At 41.6% G+C, this 18,425-nt stretch overlaps 1 protein-coding gene across 1 annotated transcript in view; it reads left to right on the forward strand.

The window, feature by feature from the left end:
• The window catches only part of LOC146714603 (alpha-2-macroglobulin-like), a 31,877-nt gene extending 13,669 nt beyond the window's left edge, over positions 1-18,208 (forward strand). Inside the window, exons 13-34 of the mRNA XM_085451005.1 lie at positions 4,392-4,541; positions 7,513-7,647; positions 7,990-8,080; positions 8,236-8,341; positions 8,648-8,873; positions 10,003-10,129; positions 10,292-10,413; positions 10,503-10,554; positions 12,977-13,060; positions 13,423-13,599; positions 13,686-13,761; positions 13,973-14,129; positions 14,221-14,295; positions 15,478-15,640; positions 15,713-15,900; positions 16,070-16,282; positions 17,048-17,169; positions 17,294-17,384; positions 17,484-17,552; positions 17,636-17,741; positions 17,902-17,943; positions 18,127-18,208. Of these exons, the coding sequence (XP_085307131.1) occupies positions 4,392-4,541; positions 7,513-7,647; positions 7,990-8,080; positions 8,236-8,341; positions 8,648-8,873; positions 10,003-10,129; positions 10,292-10,413; positions 10,503-10,554; positions 12,977-13,060; positions 13,423-13,599; positions 13,686-13,761; positions 13,973-14,129; positions 14,221-14,295; positions 15,478-15,640; positions 15,713-15,900; positions 16,070-16,282; positions 17,048-17,169; positions 17,294-17,384; positions 17,484-17,552; positions 17,636-17,741; positions 17,902-17,943; positions 18,127-18,131 (2,577 nt within the window). The 3' untranslated portion in view covers positions 18,132-18,208. The remainder of the gene's footprint in view (positions 1-4,391; positions 4,542-7,512; positions 7,648-7,989; positions 8,081-8,235; positions 8,342-8,647; positions 8,874-10,002; positions 10,130-10,291; positions 10,414-10,502; positions 10,555-12,976; positions 13,061-13,422; positions 13,600-13,685; positions 13,762-13,972; positions 14,130-14,220; positions 14,296-15,477; positions 15,641-15,712; positions 15,901-16,069; positions 16,283-17,047; positions 17,170-17,293; positions 17,385-17,483; positions 17,553-17,635; positions 17,742-17,901; positions 17,944-18,126) is intronic.
• Positions 18,209-18,425: the final 217 nt, after the last annotated feature.

An 18,425-nucleotide genomic window follows, 5' to 3' on the forward strand; every position in this document is an offset into this window, starting at 1 on the left:
CAGACGAAGATGATGAGGATGCGGAGGCCGGACCAGGCGAAGATGATGAGGATGCGGAGGCTGGACCAGGCGAAGATGACGGCAGCGGGACGGCTGCGGAACCTGACGGCAGCGGGACGGCTGCAGGAGGTGATGTGGAGATGTGCTGGCTGGGTCCTCCAGGACCACCAGCTAACGAGGCGTGGGGCTGGGTGGGCTCCTCGGACCCTCCAGCAGACGTGGCATGAGGCTGGACGGGCTCCTCGGGCCCTCCAGCAGACGTGGCATGAGGCTGGACGGGCTCCTCGGTCCCTCCAGCAGACGTGGCATGAGGCCGGACAGGCTCCTCGGGCCCTCCAGCAGACGTGGCATGAGGCCGGACGGGCTCCTCGGGCCCTCCAGCAGACGTGGCATGAGGCTGGACGGGCTCCTCGGGCCCTCCAGCAGCCGACACTTGAGGCTGGCTGGGTTCTCCTAAACCCCCAGCAGACGAGGCAGGACGCTGGTTGGGTTCACCTGAACCCCCAGCTAACATGACGTGAGACTGGACGGTTGACTGAAACAGAAGTTGTAGTGGTGGTCGCGATGATGGTCGTGCTGGGTGTAGTGATGGTAGTTGAACATGCAACAGAGCGGGTAACCGACTCTCAGCAACTCCTCTCCGGGGAACAGGGACGGGTACTGGGCCTGGTCGAACCTCAGCCACCGCCACCTGAAGAACAGATACAGGGCCAGGGAAGAGCTGTGTTCTGGCTGCCGTACCCCTGGGGGCCGGTGTGGGTGCAGCAGCTAGCTGGACCGCCGCTGCTCCCACCCGAGGAGCTGAAACGGGTGCAGGAGTCAGCGGGGTCTCAGTTGCCCCCACCCAGGGAACCAGAACAGGCACAGACAACGACCGGGCGCCCACCATCCCCGCCCGTGGAGCAGATACAGGTGCATGGATGAACGGAGCCATAGTCTGCCTGGGAACTGGAACCGGACGCGGAGAGCAGAGCAGATGAGCTGTAACAGTCACTGGGAAAACCAGGTTTATGGTACCAGACATGGTTCTAGAAAACCGAGACTTGCGGCAGGCTGACCTTGGTAAAACCGCTATTCTTAAGTTGTCCAGGTTGACGTTAGCAGTCTTAGAAAAAACGAGTTCGGGGCAGTCACAGGTGCTGGAGGAATTATACAAGCGGTATCTGAAGAAACTGGGTGTGAAGCAACATAAAACACAGTCTTACAAAACGCAGCCTGGGAAGTTGCACACACAGTGTCCAGGGCTACTGGCTGAAAAGCACGGCGCACAGAGTCATACAAACATGATCGTGGAACCGAAACTTTAACTTGAGCAACCACTTCTGCAGTGTTCGAACCAAGTATTTTTGCCAGCTTGGTAACAGCAGATGACACCTGGTTGGTCTTAACCTGGACAGTCACAGGACGTATAGTCTGGAAGAGTTCACAATGAGCAACACAAACAGTCTTTGAATAAGCAGACTCCAGGCTTGTGAAATTTAACTCGGGGGAGGTTATGGAAACATGAGGTTTATCATAGGAAGCCTCAGAATGAACTGGCTGGTGAGCCGCGTAAACCATGGGTGAAGCAACACCAACAACAGCCTCATGAGGTATAGCCTGCACAGCATAGATGGAATGTGGCTGGGAAATTGAACTGTCCCTGTTTAGTTTAGCAGTAAGAGGAATAGTCTTTTGAGCTGCATCTTTAATGTCCCGAGTGAGATCATGATTGTCCAAGTCAGAAAATTTCATAACAGATTCACACATATAATCTACATCTGGAAACTCACTGTTAACTGATCCAAAAACAGGTGGCTCGGAATCAACATAACCTGCCTGAGAAGCGAAAACAGAAACCCCAGTCTTTTCAGAATGAAACCCAGAAACACCACTCTCAGTTACAGGACAAATAACCTCTTTTGACTCTGAAATAAGGTCATCTGATTCCTGAATATTCTCAAACTTTGAAGAAACAAAAGAGGGAAGATTAGAATGCTCAGAGTCCCGAAAGACAGCCTCAGAGTCAGCCATCTTGGGATCATCAGTTTCTGTCTTTGCAGGCCCTGAGTTAACAGTCAAAAAGTTAACCGACTCCGAATTCGCCGGCTCAGAGCTGGAAATTCCCAGTGTGGAAGAAGCCGGGTGACAACTGTTCTGTTCACTCACCACGTCCAGCAGTTCAGAACTGGACTCGGGTTGCGGTGAGGGACGGCGACGACGAGAACGCCGCTTTCTCTTAGAAACCGGAGCGACAGAAAAAACGGAGGGTGTCGGAGCAACAGTGACTGGTCCCTCATCCTCCGACCACATTCCTGCCAGGCATGAGGCAGGTGAGGGGTGGTCGGAACCAGACGTGAGGGAGGAAGGAGTCCGATGCTGCGACTTCAGCTGCTGCAGAGGGGCTTTAGAATGCTCCGCCCGCTGCGGCGGCATGAGAAGGCTTGCTCGCTGTGACTGAGGCGGTGTGGATGAGGAGATGAGGGTGAATTGGGCCAGCTCCCGGGCTTTGACTGCCTCCTTAGCCTGGGTCAGCGAACGGCTGAACTCCGAGGCAATAGACAGCTTGCGCAGTTGAGGATTTCTGTCAAATATGGTTTGTATTGCATTCAGCCCGACTGAGAACGTCTGCAAATCTGAGGCGTGGCTAATGCGAGTCATCAGTCCGAGGATGCGAGCAAGGTCCACCTCTCTCTCGAGGTGAGCTGAGTCCGCTGGGTCCATGTTATGGTTGCGTCCTTCTGTCACGATGAGTTGTGTGGCTGTCGGTGGCTGGACCCACGTGCAGGACTCGGAGACAAAACATTAACTTAAACGACGGCTTTATTTGCTGGAGAGTCACCTTTGGACGATACATAAACAACAACTTAAACTAACTAGACAGGAGATGCTGAAGGTAGACGACCATGGATACACACACAACAAACGTGGAGGACGCAACAACTGGCAGGGAAAAACACAGGGCTTAAATACATACTGAGGTGATTAGGGAATGTGAAACAGGAGGAGAGCACAGCTGGGACTCATCAGACATGACAAGACAAGGGGAGGCAAAACTCAACACATTGACATAGTACACAGACTTTCAAAGTAAAACAGGAAACTGAACAGACGAGGACTAAACTAGGGGATACAGTGACAGAAATCAAACCCAAGAGAATCAAAACACATCATGAAAACAAAGATAACTAATACAAACAGAAAAACACTGAGTCCACAGACTCAGGACCGTGACACCAATGCTTTACCCCTCGGCTTGCCTACCACTTACGAGAGCTCAGAGGTGTTGTCAGGGATGGAGTGTGGTGATTGAGAAAACATAAGAGCATTGCAACAGGAAACCCTTACAGCAACCCTGTACCCTGGTGAATGGCTCAGGCTGAGAAATGTTAATGGCAGGTAAAGTTGGGGCAGGTTTCTATGGAAGCGGGGAAAGGAGTGGAAGTGTGCGTGGAAGTGGTTTGGCTGGGAGTCAAACTGGGCTGGAGTTCTAATAGTGAGGCAATGATCTTTTCTTGAGTGTCACCAATAGATTTGCATTGTATTTCTAGGAATTGGACTGACTGTTGATAATTACCTAGTATTGAACCCTACTTTGAGATCGCTGCCTGTATTGGATCTTCTGGGTCCATTTTTCATTAGGCTAATTGTACTGTCACAAGGGCCTGGAGGTTAGTACATGGATGAGGACCCAGAAGCCGATTCAAGCATGGGAAACAGCGATAAGGTTTTCACAGGTTTTATTTGCTTAAACACATGAGTAAATAGTGTCACGAAGGAGGGATACTTGGCAGGGAACCGAATGTAGCAAAACTGAAAAGAGGGAGAGCATGGTTAGAGAAAAGGCAAGGGAAGCTTGTCTGGAGAGGTGACTAATACTGAAATAGAGTCTTATTTGGCAGGTTTGAATTGCTGGGTGTGCATCTAGAATGGTGAGCTAGTGAGAGGGTTCCAACCTTTCTTTTCTAGAGAGCCAAGAGAGAAGGTGGCAGGAGGACAGGCGGAAGCGGTAGAAGGATTAATCCTGAGTGGCGGATGTGCAACAGAAAATGCTCCTTTAACAAGGAGAATGATAAGGCCTGTTACCAACGTGAGGTTAGCTCGAAAACAGGTGGAGAAGAGATGGGGGACCCTGGTCTTAAATGCTATCTCACTGATTGCAGTGAGGATGAGGGGAGCAGATCAGGTGAGATGACGAGGACGCCACCCCAGGGTAGATACTGGGCAACACAAGAAAAACAGAGGAAAAAACACTCGAGCTCACCCAGACAATGACACAGTGATTATCAAACCTGAACTCCAAAAACTACATAAAAGCTAGTGAATGGTTTCTGTGTGATATAGGCTTGAACTTTTGTTCTTTTAAAACCATTTAAGTTTAAATGGCGTAATACACGCTTTGTCTGTGTCAGGTGTCATTGGAGTTCACACCTTCCTCAACTGTCCCAGGAGAAAAAACCAACATGGAGGTGACGGCTCTTCCACACTCTTTGTGTGGTTTAAGTGCCATTGACAAGAGTGTCCTCATCAAAGAGCCTGAGAATATTCTGGATGCAGATAAGGTAAGTGTGGTCTCAACCACCTTATACATCCTTCACTCTCAGGCTACGTCCACACTAGCCCGGATACATTTGAAAACGGCGTTTTCATCTGAAAATGCACCACGTCCACACTAGCGTTTTCAGTCGTTTTCACAGTTGCGCGTCCACATTGAAATGGATGAAAACGCTTACATTCCAGTCCTGCGCATGCGCACAAGCGAGTGAGAATTAAAGAATTTGAAGAAAAGCTATCTGGAGCATGTACAAACTGATATTCATCTTTTTTAGGGCTGTCAAAATTGAGAGCAATCAAAACAACCGCTGTATAATGCACTCCGCTATCTTTGTTTATTTGGTCACATGACTGCATCACATGACTAAAATACTTCATCGTTTTAGAAAGTCTGCGTTTTTGTGTGTCCACACTGCGACAGGACAGCTGCGTTTTTAAATGTATGCGTTTTCAAGAGCGTTTTCAAAACGCTGCGTTTTTCCTAGAGGAAAGCGCAGCATTTCAGTGTGGACGGGGGGCCAAAACAGAGAAAACAATGCGTTTTCAAACGAAAACACATTAGTGTGGAGTAGCCTCAGTCTCTTCTAGTGTCATAAGTAGCAGACATTATATGAAGGCAACATGGATCTTAATTTGTGGGGAAGTTCTATAATTGCCAAGACAGAGATTCTCCTGCATCTGAAGAGCCAATCAAAACTGAATGAGATCAACTATGAGGTTCACAACTGTTTAACCTGTCTCATGGCAGTTCCTTGCTGTGTAACCATAGCATCTATTCAGTTTACTGGTGTGTTGAACCAAGACCTGTGTATAACTTTAAGCATGGTTGGTATAAAATAAACTTTCAGGTGAACAAAAAAGTCTTTAAAATCTTACTTTTGATAAATAACCACGTGGAGGTGTTTGCAACTTGCACAGCCTAGTTGTAAATCTTGCTTCTAGATAGGCTTTTTTGGTCATTTAGAGGTTTTGTTCTCTATCTATTTTTCTCTATTTGTTTTCTTTTTTGTATAATACTGCATAAAACTGTATAAAACAACTATTAATACAGTTCAACACTTATTCTGTTATAAAGCATCCTGAGACAGTGATTAAAACATTTATTTGGCTACCTGTCATAAAAAGGGGAAAAAGATAAATATTTTGGAACACTGTCAAATAACAAACTGAATTCACATTTTTATACCCAGATTTCAGCTGGCAAACTCAACTTAAAATGCTTTTTTCTGTTCAGAAATTCAAGTATATAACGATAATTTTAAATGTATTTTCAGAGATAACAATAGTATTTATATTTTAGCATTAAAAATATTTTGATTAAAGAGCTTGTTCATACTGGTATATTAACCATTACTGTCATGGTCCTGGGACTGTGACCCAGTGTTTATGTGTTTTTGGGTTTTATTAATATTCTTATATTTAGTGTCATTCATGGTTCTGGTTCTCTTAGTTGTTTTCTGCTTAGAACTTAGAAGAACTTTTTTTTTATCGTCATTGTGCAGCTCTTGCACGGCAAAATTAGGTAGCAAGACCACAAAGGTGCAAAAGTACAGAAAACAATATTCAAAGAAGAAAAACAATATAAGTTCAGCAATATTAGTACACTATATGCACGGTGTATGAGTTACAGAAACCTTTTGGGGTTATGTACAAGGGCAATAATATAATATAATAAATAAATAACAGTGGAATGGCTGTGGTCATTAAGGATGGGGTGGTAATTGCACATTTGCTAGAATATTGCACAGGGGCCAAAATATTGCTCAGAAAAAGGAAACACCAAAATATTGCATAGGGAATGGCAACAACAGAGTCAAAAGCAGCGACAGAATGAAGTCTGTTCACACTCTTAATTTGCATTAATGGTTCTGACAGCCCACGGGTAGAAGCTGTTCTTTAGTCTGCTGGTTTTGCATCTGATGGATCTGAACCAGGATGTTGAAGAGGTGGTGGTTAGGATGGAGGTGGTCTTTTAAGATAGCCCTGGCTCTGGAGAGACATCTAGAGCTGGCAATAGAATCCAGGGGGGTGAGTGGTCAGCCGATCACCTTCTCTGCAGTTCTGGTGACCCTCTGGAGTCTCTTATCGGCTATTGTGCAACAAGCGTACCACACGAAGATGGGGTGGACCAGCACACTCTCGATTGTGGCTCGATAGAAGGAAACTAGTAGGACACTTATGTTATATTTATAGTTTCTTGTCTTTAATTTTCTTATTCTGTGTTTTCCCTGTGTTCCACGTCTCTCACTTAGTTACTCTTTTCTTCGTGATCTGTGTTCTCTCTCTGTCCCCCCAGTCAGTTATGTCCCCATGTCTATTTCTCCCCCGGTCACAGCTTTAATCCTGCGTGTCTTAGTGTTCGCCTCCATGTTTGTTGTGCTTCCTGTTTTATTTTGACAGTCTCTTGCTTCCCCTGTCCTGTTATGTCTGATTAGTTCCTGATGTGTGTCTGATATGTTCCCCAGCTGCTTCGACTTCCCTGATCATCCTGCTGTGTGTTATAATTTGAGCTTCCCTTTGTCACTTGTCGGTTTCTCTGTTCGCCACTCACGTTTCTGGTCTTGGTTTTAATGGCTTAGGGCTTCACGTTCCATGTTATTTTTCTTCACATCCAGGTACTTAGTGCTTATTTTTTTCCCCCAGTTTAGGTCTTGTTAGTTTCAACTCTATCTCCATTTGCTTTTTGTTTGTTATTTGTACAGCCAAGAATAAAAGGCTCACGTTTGTTAAAAATTCAATTCTGTCTCCATAGTCTGCATTTGGCTCTCTCTTCTCCACACAGTCCTGAGAATTACAGAACCATAAAAATTGATTTTGGTAATTACCAATCCTGTTCATTTATGACAGCTGTGGTATAAACCTTACATTGAATAGTGATCTGATCATTTGTAAATACTACATATGTGGTTCATATAAGTATAGATCTTTAATCTGATTTTCTCAATTGTTTGAACTTCTTTGAACCATTTTTTTTCTTAGATATTTAACTTGCTGCCTGTCATGAAAGCATCTTTTTTCTCATATCGGCTACGAGAACCAAGAAAATGCTTGAAAGTGAGAACAAGAAGATATAGGTCACCTAAAGGAGATAATGAAGCCTACATTGCTTTTGAGGTAATATATAAATATTTTCCATGAGCATGTGTTATGTGTTTCACTGGATCCACGGATCCAGCTTCTTGATGTTGGCCTTGCACCTTGACTGTTTCAAATGTTCCACATAAGGTGAGTCTTAATAGTTGCATAAATAAATAATATTCTACTACACTATGTAATATATGACAAACAATAGTCCTTCTCTGCAGCATTGGTGAACTTGGTATAGTTACAACAGCATTCCATCTGCAGATTTTGCATCCAGCTAACAGTAAAACTCCAGAGCATATCAGCTGATGATAAATATAATGCTTTTCATGGCTTTAGCTGCAATTAACTCTGTGATGTTTGTGTGTCTAGACAGTAGGATTAAAGGTGGCAACAAACCTGCTGCTCGAAATTCCTTCATGTCTGAGTTTCATGGGAAGAGAATACGAGTTCATGCCCTTTGGTGATATTTTTGTTTTGATTTGCTTTGCAAATTCCAAATCATAAAAAAGTTCCCAAAATCAAAGCAGTGTGTTACACCTTCTTATTCATTCTGATTAAGTATTTATTTTTCATTTTTCATTTTTTTTCTTTTTTTTTATGATTCTAAATTACAAGTGGGTTCAAGTTACTCTGGAGGATCTTTAGGTCCATCAGAAGGACCGATGAAAACTGTCCGTGCTTTCTTCCCCGAGACTTGGATTTGGGACCTGGTGGAAGTTGGGTATGTCTTAGTTTTTGGAGATCGATCGATCGATCTATCTATCTATCTATCTATCTATCTATCTATCTATCTATCTATCTATCTATCTATCTATCTATCTATCTATCTATCTATCTATCTATCTGTCTGTCTGTCTGTCTGTCTGTCTGTCTGTCTGTCTGTCTGTCTGTCTGTCTGTCTATAGTGAGTCTATTTTATATATAAAATGTCTATGAACGTGGTGACTGCTACACTGTCATTTGCATTGTTGGCTAATCTGTGTTATCACCACCTGACAATGTGCATATTTTGAATCTGCTGATTCAGAGAGTCTGGATCAAAGGATGTGTCCCTCACTGTCCCTGACACCATCACGACCTGGGAGACGGAGGCTTTCTGCTTGTCCTCTCAGGGTTTTGGTTTGGCTCCTCGTCAAGAAGTTGAGGTCTTCCAGCCGTTCTTCCTCGAGCTCACCATGCCCTACTCCATCATCCGTGGGGAGCACTTTGAACTGAAGGCAACTGTCTTCAGCTACCTGACCAGCTGCATCATGGTGATCAATATTTCTATATCAAAAATTACAAATGTCAACAAATGTTAGCATGCTGATAGACTTTGCAGATAGTTATGAAGTGGCCCCTGATGCAGGACTCATCAGACAGAATAAAACTCAAAATCTCAGCTTTATTTGACTGGGCAGGATAGGAATTCACTAATTTAATAGAATACATCCACAATGAAGGACGATGCAGTGGGGAATAGAAAGGTGATTAAGGGAAGTGGAGACACGTGGAAACACAGCTGACTTGAATCAAAACTAATAACACAAAGGAAGCAAAAGTCAACATCACACCCATGAGACAAGACACTATCAAAATAAAACAGGAAGTAACAGAGGGACTGCAGAAAAATAGACATATCAACTACATTAGATAAGGAACACAGACAGCCATTGAGACAGAACCCAGAGAGACCAAAAAACACTATCACAAGATAGTGACAGACTGGACAAAAAGGGGAACAAACACGACTGAACAAGAGGTGAGAACTAAAAATAACACAGAAACACAAGTCTAATCCGGAACTCAAAACTAACTAATAAAAACTCTGAACATCAGTCCAAGGTCTTTCAAACAAATAAATAATTCGAGAGCATAACTAAAAAAAAAACTGGGTTGAAGAGCCAGTACCATGACATTAGTGGTGTAAATTTAATTTAATTTATATATTTTATCTTATTCTTTCCCAGTTAAATTTACCCTTCATTCTAATTTGTGTTGTACAGTTATTTCATTTTTAACCTTAATTTTTTATATCTTATTCCTTCCTAGTTAAATTTACACTTTAATTTTTCATATTTATTTCCTATCTTATTCATAGCCCTTTCCTTTTTTTTTTTTTCTTTAGGTCACGAGCAGTTGTCTAAGCATTTCACTGCATATCGTACTGTGTATGACTGTGTACGTGACAAATAAAATTTGAATTTGAATTTGAATTTACACACTTCCCATCAAGTATCAGGAAGGATATTCAGTGCAAAATTATACCAAATCAAAACATGTGAAGCGACTCTTGGTGAATGAGGCAATAGCTGAAAGTATTCTGTCCTCACAGAGTAACAAGAAAACATTGAATTCCTCTTTGACTTAGAAACTCAACCCGCTGTTTTGTTCTTTGTGCAGGTCACAGTCTTTTCTACGCCTTCCTCAGATTATACCCTCACCCCTCTTTCCGGTGAGCAGTACACATCCTGTTTGTGTGCTAAGGAGCGCAAGACTGTGAGCTGGACCATGATTCCAACAGTTTTAGGTAAGGATCAAGTTTTTATCCACGCCGGTGTAAATGTCCTTTCAGTCAATGCCTCTTCTCTTTTCAGTATCTACAAAATCAGTGAGATTATCTAATTAACAATATTTTAATGTGCAAGACTTTACAGGGTTGAGAAAAATGATGTTTGTTGTCCTCTTTTAGGGGCTGTGAATGTGACTGTGTCTGCTGAGGCAGTGCCATCCCATGTTTCATGTGATAATGAGGTTGTGAGAGTACCAGAGAGAGGCCGCATTGATGTGGTCACAAAATCCTTCATAGTAAAGGTTGGTGCCATTAACACAGGATGAAAAACATTCTGCATTTGAAAACTTGTTTTCTCACCAAGGTGAAACTGTAACTTGTTCTTTCTCAGGCTGAGGGGACTGAGATGACAAAGACATCCAACTGGCTGCTTTGTCCAAAAGGTTGGTGTGGTTTATACTAGAGATGGACCGATCCGATATTACGTATCGGTATCGGTCCGATACTGACCCAAATTACTGGATCGGATATCGGAGAAAAATAAAAAATGTAATCCGATCCATTAAATATCACGAAAGCACCTCACAAAACTTGCAACACGCCGTAACTCACCTCAGAACGTTAGCACGTCGGAGCAGTATGCATCACGTGATAGAGCGGCTGTGGCATGCCGGACCTGTCGGTGGTCTGGATAGCATGTGGAGCTTCGCTAGCAACCCGGCATTTCATCTCCGACAAAGTTATCCCCGAGAGAAGTAAAGCAAGTGTGTAAGTTCATCTCTGAATGTTTGTAAAGCATTCCCACGTTAAGCTTAACAAGCGACTGCCTCTTCTTGCTGCTACTTCAATCGTGAAACTGCTGATCGGCTTTTCTGTCGCGAGTCCGTCTCTCTTGTTTGTTTTTGGCCCACTTTGCACCAGAAAGAGGAAACCAGCGGCTGAACAACAGCAGAACGTTTAAGCTTGATAAGCTTTTGTTAGAATTTATTTAATATTACTTTCTACACCAGGATCTTTTTCTACGTAGCTGACGGCTGGTAACTGTGCAGGGGCGGATCTAGCAAAGTTTAGCCAGGGGGGCCGATAGGGCATTAACAGGGAAAAGGGGGCACAAAGACAGACTTTTCTTTCTTATTCTCATTTAAAATGTCGAGCTTTTAATAAATAATTATCTGACACCCAAAGTTTTAATTTGATGTAAAATGAATAGAAGTCAATTACTGTATATAGTGACTATTAAGTCTAATATACCCTAGTAAGCTATAGTACTTTTTACTTTGGGAAGGTACCATCTGTGCAGTCTGCAATTTTGTTGAAGAAAGATGTTGAATCTATTTAATATTTCTTGAAAAATAATTGATTTCTGTGCATTTTTTTTTCACACTGCATCAAATTAAGGTTGATTACGTTGATTAAGCATCATGAGGTGGCGCGTGAGGGGTGGTTCCCTATTTTTTATTTATTTATTTTTGTTGTTGCTGGGAGTTGGAACCCTATTAGTTAGGTTGCTTAATATTTACGCTAAGTACTCTTTAAAATACCAGAATAGGGAGGATGGTGTAGGTTTAAGTTTATTAGATTGATCAGTATTGCTGAACTATGAAATATTTTTTTTGTATACAGGTATAACAGAATAGCTTTAGTGTAGTTGTTGTTTTAAACTTGAGTATGAACTTGCAGACTTGCAAAATGCAGCAAGATATTTAAAAAAACAGTTTTGTTGATTAAAAAACACTATATCGGATTCATATCGGTATCGGCAGATATCCAAATTTATGATATCGGTATCGGTATCGGACATAAAAAAGTGGTATCGTGCCATCTCTAGTTTATACACCAACCAAATACACGGGGAACACAGCTGACACAAATAAACGTGACGCCACAGGGGATGCAAAACTAAACACACCGAACATGGAAACGTGAGACTGTCAAAATAAAACGGGAAACAAAGGAATGCAAGACTGACATACGAGCTTGGCACAGGAGAGGGAGAAAGTCAGAGGAGAGTGAGCGAGCTAACAAGAGAGGGCGAGAGAGCACAAGAGACAAAGAGGATGAGAGAAAGGGGAACATGGATAAACAAGATGGAATGAAACACAAGGAGGGCAAACAAAACACACACACAGACACACAAACTCATATAAACACAGACACACAGACAGGGACACACATGACAACAACACAAAGTGAGACTAAATGGACAAACAGACTAAACTTAAGACTACTAATGTACCTAAAACATAAACCACAATACACAATAACAAAAACACTGGGTCAAAATGACCCAGAACCATGACAGCTAAATATCCCTTGTCAAGTTGCACCTTGACCACATGTCTTTGGCAGTCATCAACAAACTAATGGTATAATTCTGGCTCGACATTTAGACACAATCTCTTGTGTACCCAAGTCTTGTTTTTTAAAGTCATTAAAGATGTGTGCCACGTATTCATTCCAGTTTTGAGTTTTTGTTGAAGGGTGTTTGTGGGTGTCACACCAAATTTTGATAATTCCCCACAGGACATTTAGTTGTTACAGTATATCTCAACTATATATGAGATATTTATAGTTATATCTCATATATACACTATGTTACAAACTTGACACGCTTGGTAAGAGTCAGTCTGGACACATCTGTGTGGAAATATTAGGTCACGCTCATAGTACTCTTATTGTTGTTGTTGTTGTTGTTATTGTTTTAATAATATTTTTTGTGCTTATAGGTTTAATTATAGGTGTCTGATTTCTCATATGACCTGTTACAGTTCATGATGCTGTGACCACCTGCTGATTTGAAACTATTTTGGTACTGACATTCTGATTAAGCTTCTCTCTGTATGGTGATTGTTTGTCTGTACACAGGAGACACACTGACAGAGGAAACTGAGATACAGCTGCCTGAGAATATGATTGAAGGATCTGCCCGCACTTTTGTATCAGTCCTGGGTAAACCTGATCATTTTTAATTAAATGAGTTTAGATTAATCCAGAAAGAAATATAAAAAGTTTATTTTTTCAATCAATAGTGAATTAATATAAAAGACAAATACAACTGGACTGGCATTGTTTTTGCCTGGTTTTGAAACATGCTTTGAAATGAGATTCCAACAGTTTTGCCTTTTAGAAAATAGTTTAGAAACTACATTCCAATGACAAAGTGCAAAAAAATTGAATTTAGTATATACAGTTTTTATATAACCTGCTGTATTTTTCTAAATATTTAACTTCTTTACTAGTTTTAATCTATTTGCAGTTCAAGTGTTCGAACGTTGTATGTTCTGTCTCAGTGACTGAGTGCCTCTGATCAGGTGACATCCTCGGCCGGGCTCTGAAGAACTTGGATGGACTGCTCCGGATGCCATATGGATGTGGAGAGCAGAACATGGCTCTTCTAGCCCCCAACATCTACATCCTCCAGTACCTGAAAGGCACACAGCAGCTCACCCCAGCCATCATGAAAAAAGCTGCGAACTTCCTGACCAGTGGTGAGTGTGTTTGTTTCATAGTGAGACTAAAATCAAAGGTTTATGAATAGAATATCTATTTAAGAGTAATTTTCCTGTTGTTACAGGTTACCAAAGACAGCTGAACTACAAAAGTTATGAAGGCGCATACACCACATTTGGAAGAGGAACAGGAAACACTTGGTGAAAATAATAATTACCTTAATATTCCATTTGCCTCAGAAACAAAACTGAGCCTGTTGGTGAAATTTACTCCTTAAATCTCCCATCCTATTATCATTTTATTTCTGGACATGGAGAAAATCAACTCACATTATAATGGCATAACTGTGACACATTTTGATATAATTTTGAAACATGAGGAAGTTTTCTTTTGGGTGCTTTTTTATGTCAGGCTGACTGCTTTTGTGATGAGAAGTTTTGCCAAAGCTCAGTCTTTTGTCTACATTGATCCAAGAATTATTGAAGAGTCTAAGACATGGCTGGAAAATAAACAACAAACAAATGGCTGTTTTAAAAAGTCAGGCAAACTCTTCAACAACAGAATGAAGGTAAGTCTATACTTTAGCTGGACACTGATACTAATTCTGTGCGGAGAGAAATTCTGGCAGCACACAGAAATAACTTGGTTTCACTCACCAGGGTGGTGTGTCTGATGAAGTGACTCTCAGTGCATACATCACTGCTGCTTTCTTGGAAATGAATATATCCCAACATGTGAGTAAACTCGATGTGATCCCATTTGATCTTTTAGAACTATAAGACGATAAGATGTGTGTCTTTTTTTATAACAGTGACATGGTTGTATTTACCTTAATTAAACGAGTCGTCAGTCGCAGTAAACCAGCAAAAAACTCGAGCCGCCGGGCTACGTAAAAAGTGTAGAGGGGCGTGTTTGCGGTCATGTCCAGCGGGTGTCTACTGTGCAGACTCTGGCTCCAAATTTGCAAGATGGCAGCCTCCACAAGCGGGATATTTCGGCTTCATTTTTGCACAATGGTAGGAGGCGGTGTCGCGTTGTCCATCTTTTCTACAGTCAATGGTCTGGAAGTCCAGCAGTTCATCTAAACAAAAGGCACTTAGACTAAAACAGATATAGATATGTCTATCATACCACAAAACAATAAGAGAAGGACCCCAAAGTCTTTGCAGACTAGTAAGGATCAGACCCCACTTAATATGACATCGACTATAAACTCTAAGCATATATGAGTAAATATTTCTAAGCATAAATGACAATCAACAATACGAATCTAACACTGTAGGTGAAAAAGAAATTTGTTAAAGCATTATTTCTATTTCCAGTCATGAAAATAAAGTTTAAAAAATAAGTACATTGTAGGGAAATGATCAAGTTGGGTGACATATGTCCTTAGAAAATCCCACAATTTCTTAAATCCCCCCAAAAGATTTTTATCTTAGAAAATGATGGTGTCAGAAGCTGCTTTTGTCCACTTAGCAGAAAGTGCTTTAATAAGTGTTTCTTATAAGTATTTAATTGTCCAAACATTAAACACAAGAAACACATCCACATTTTCCTTTCTGAAAATGTGGATGTGTTTCTTGGTTTTGTTTCATATGTGCTTTATGTATGCCTGTCATTCTGCAAGAATGCATTTTGTTGGATTTATTGTTGTGGAGAGGGATGAGGTGGCGACTGAAATTTACGATACTGGCAAACCTTGACTATATGTTGCAGTTGGCACCTTTTGCATATCCAAGGCACAGTGGGCCACAGGAGGCCATACCCATGTTGCCTCTTTAGTCTTCCTTATGGAGTATACCAGAAAGTCTCCCTCGGGTCTCCTCCAGAGTGGGGCCCTAGTCCTCTCCTGGGCAGGGTGAATTGGTCCGTTGTTCAGTTTGTCTTCATAGGGCTCTTCTTTCGATCTTTTAAAGGATCCTGTGGTGAATAATAGCTTGGCTTGTCTCAGGGAGTCCATCAATGACCTCAGCAACACCTACACTACAGCTCTGCTGGCCTATGTCTTCACCCTGGCAGGAGACACGGAGACCCGCGCTCACCTTTTGCAGCACTTAGACACAGTTGCAGTGAGGGAAGGTGAGTCACCATCTAACAGGAAATCATTCAGGTGTTATTACCATAAGTGTAACTTTTATTGTATGTTTGTAGGAGGTTTCCTGTACTGGTCTCAGACAGCAGCAGAAACATCAGCCTCCCTGTCAGTGGAAATCAGTTCTTATGTGCTGTTGGCCAAACTCAGTGCCTCCACAACTGCTGACGACCTGGGTTATGCCTCTGGCATTATTAGGTGGCTGACTGGCCAGCAGAACTACTATGGAGGCTTCTCCTCCACTCAGGTGCTACACCACCCAAACAGCTTAAATCTCACCTTTGAGTTCATATACACTGGGATAAATAAAAACGTATCTGAGAGAAGCTGAAATTTTACTTGCTGTTGCTGTCCTGTAAAATACAAAATATAAATATATATGTAAGTATGTGTAGTAGCTGTGATTTTGTTTGTAGGACACAGTGGTGGCTCTTCAGGCTCTCGCTCTGTACTCCACTCTGGTGTTCAGTCCTGAGGGTTCAAGCACAGTGACAGTTCAGTCTGACAGCAGTCAGCTGACATTTGATGTAAATCCGGGCAACAAACTGCTCTACCAGGAGGAGACGATGCAGGGCGTGTCAGGAAGATACAGCCTGGAGGTGAAGGGCACTGCATGTGTGTCAGTGCAGGTCAGTGACAGCATCCTGCTTGTTCCTTTTTCCAAATAGAGAAGTATGATGAAAAAATGTGTTTGCACTCAGAAAAGCACATTTGCTTATCCATCTATGTATTTGCTCAAATTATCCAAATTCAGGATGCAGTGGCTTCCCACTAAGGAAATGATTTCAAACATTCCTTTTCCTCCTATGTATTTTTTTTTCTTGTTGTTGTTGTCGTTGTTCTTCATCATGGATTTCACTAAGGCCAGATGACATGTATAATATGTATAATATCTCCAGGAAGGTCTAGCTACACTGTGTGTATCCTCGCAGTTGGATTTGCCTGGAAAATCTCCAGAGGGTAGTGTCATAAAGGCATCCTGCAAACATGCCTGCACCATCTTAGCTGGCATATTTTAAGTAAATAACCAGCAGTTCTATTTCCAGATCCCTTCTCATGTCCAAGCCTTTATCTCAATTTTAAATATTTTGATGAAAGAAACTCCAAATCAACATGACATTTCTGCCCACAATTAGTGTACATAATATTCTGGCCACAACCACCAAAATAATTTCATAACTTTAATCAGTCCCCTAAAATGTGACGCCACTATATTTTTAACATAAATGCAAAACAAACATAAAAACATTTATATAGTTGAGATATACTGTAACAACTAAATGTCCTGTGGGGAATTATCAAAATTTGGTGTGACACCCACAAACAGATTTCTATTCTTCTTATTATTACTATTATTATAAACTGCAAACCTCTTTTGGTTGACTATTTCGCAGATTTCTGTTCACTACAACATCCCGAGTCCCACTGATGTCACTACTCTCAGCGTGGAGGTCAAATCAGGGGTTGATGCAACAAGTGAATCCAGACGCAAGCTCACTCTGACAATGAAATCCCTGTAAGTATTTAACAGATTAGATATGTGCTAGGGGAATTTTATTTACCACTGTGGGATAAGTGTTGGAAATGTGGCATCTATGGATACACATCAGTGCAATCACTTTTTAACTGTTCAAACACAGGTACAGTGGAAAGGAGAATACTACCAACATGGTGATCCTGGATATCAAAATGCTCTCTGGATTTGTCCCAAATGCAGTGTCTTTAAAGATGGTGGGTTGTTGCAGTTGTTAGCTGAATAGAAATGTTGCTACCATGTGTCAGTTTATGATGAGATAAAATAATAATAAGGAGACTGTTGTCTCCTCACAGCTCGAAGGTGCCCCATTGGTGGATCGTGTTGAACAAACAGAAGATCATGTTCTGGTGTATTTACAGGAGGTGAGAGATAATCACAGTGGGGATACCAGATGATAATGTTTGTATTGTTACAGAGTGTGTCTCCTGTTTTTAAATCTGTTCAGTTACCAAAGGACATGCCCATGAACTACAGCTTGACAGTCATAGAAGAACTTCGAGTGGAGAACCTGAAACCAGCCATGATCAAAATCTATGACTACTACCAGCCAAGTACAATTCTAACTCACTTCACTGCAACAGCACACTGACACACGTTGCTCCGTAGTGTAGCTGTACAACAAACAGCAGTTAACAGAATTTGAAGGATCAAATTTAAACGTGTTGTAAAAACACAGCAAGTCACATTTTTCCACTTTGTTTTCTCTCTCAGGTGACCAGGCTGAGACTGAATACATTTACCCATCAGCTGCAGGTAACAAACTGTTATAGCGAGAACACCACATTTCACACAAAATTGAATTGAAGTTATTTTTAAAATATTTGTTCAATCTCAACACAATACAGTATTTGACAATACAGTTAATTCAGTACTTTTTTAGGCCTGACTGATTATTTTAACACAATTGCATCCTCATGTTTTATTCTTTTGTTGCAGCTTAAAGATGTGCAGTCAGTCCTGAGGTTGTCACGCAAGTTATTCAACTTGCATTTTAATAAAGATGCTTTTTAAACACAAATATGCCTCCATATGTTTTGTTTTAATCTACAAATAGTTCTTCTGTATAAAAATATTATCCATCTCAACCTGACTCTACCATCCTATTTTGTCACACTAACCCTCCACATGTCTTCATTCACTACATCCATGAATCTTCTCTGGTCTTTCTTTTTTCCGTCTGTCTAACATCTCCATGTTCAACATCCTTTGTCCAGTGAATCCACTATCCCTCCTCT

Source organism: Copadichromis virginalis, linkage group LG3, assembly GCF_057382275.1.
Source record: "Copadichromis virginalis isolate Kocher_CV1m ecotype Utaka linkage group LG3, C_Virginalis_male_GT1.1, whole genome shotgun sequence".
Classification (NCBI taxonomy): Eukaryota; Metazoa; Chordata; class Actinopteri; order Cichliformes; family Cichlidae; genus Copadichromis; species Copadichromis virginalis.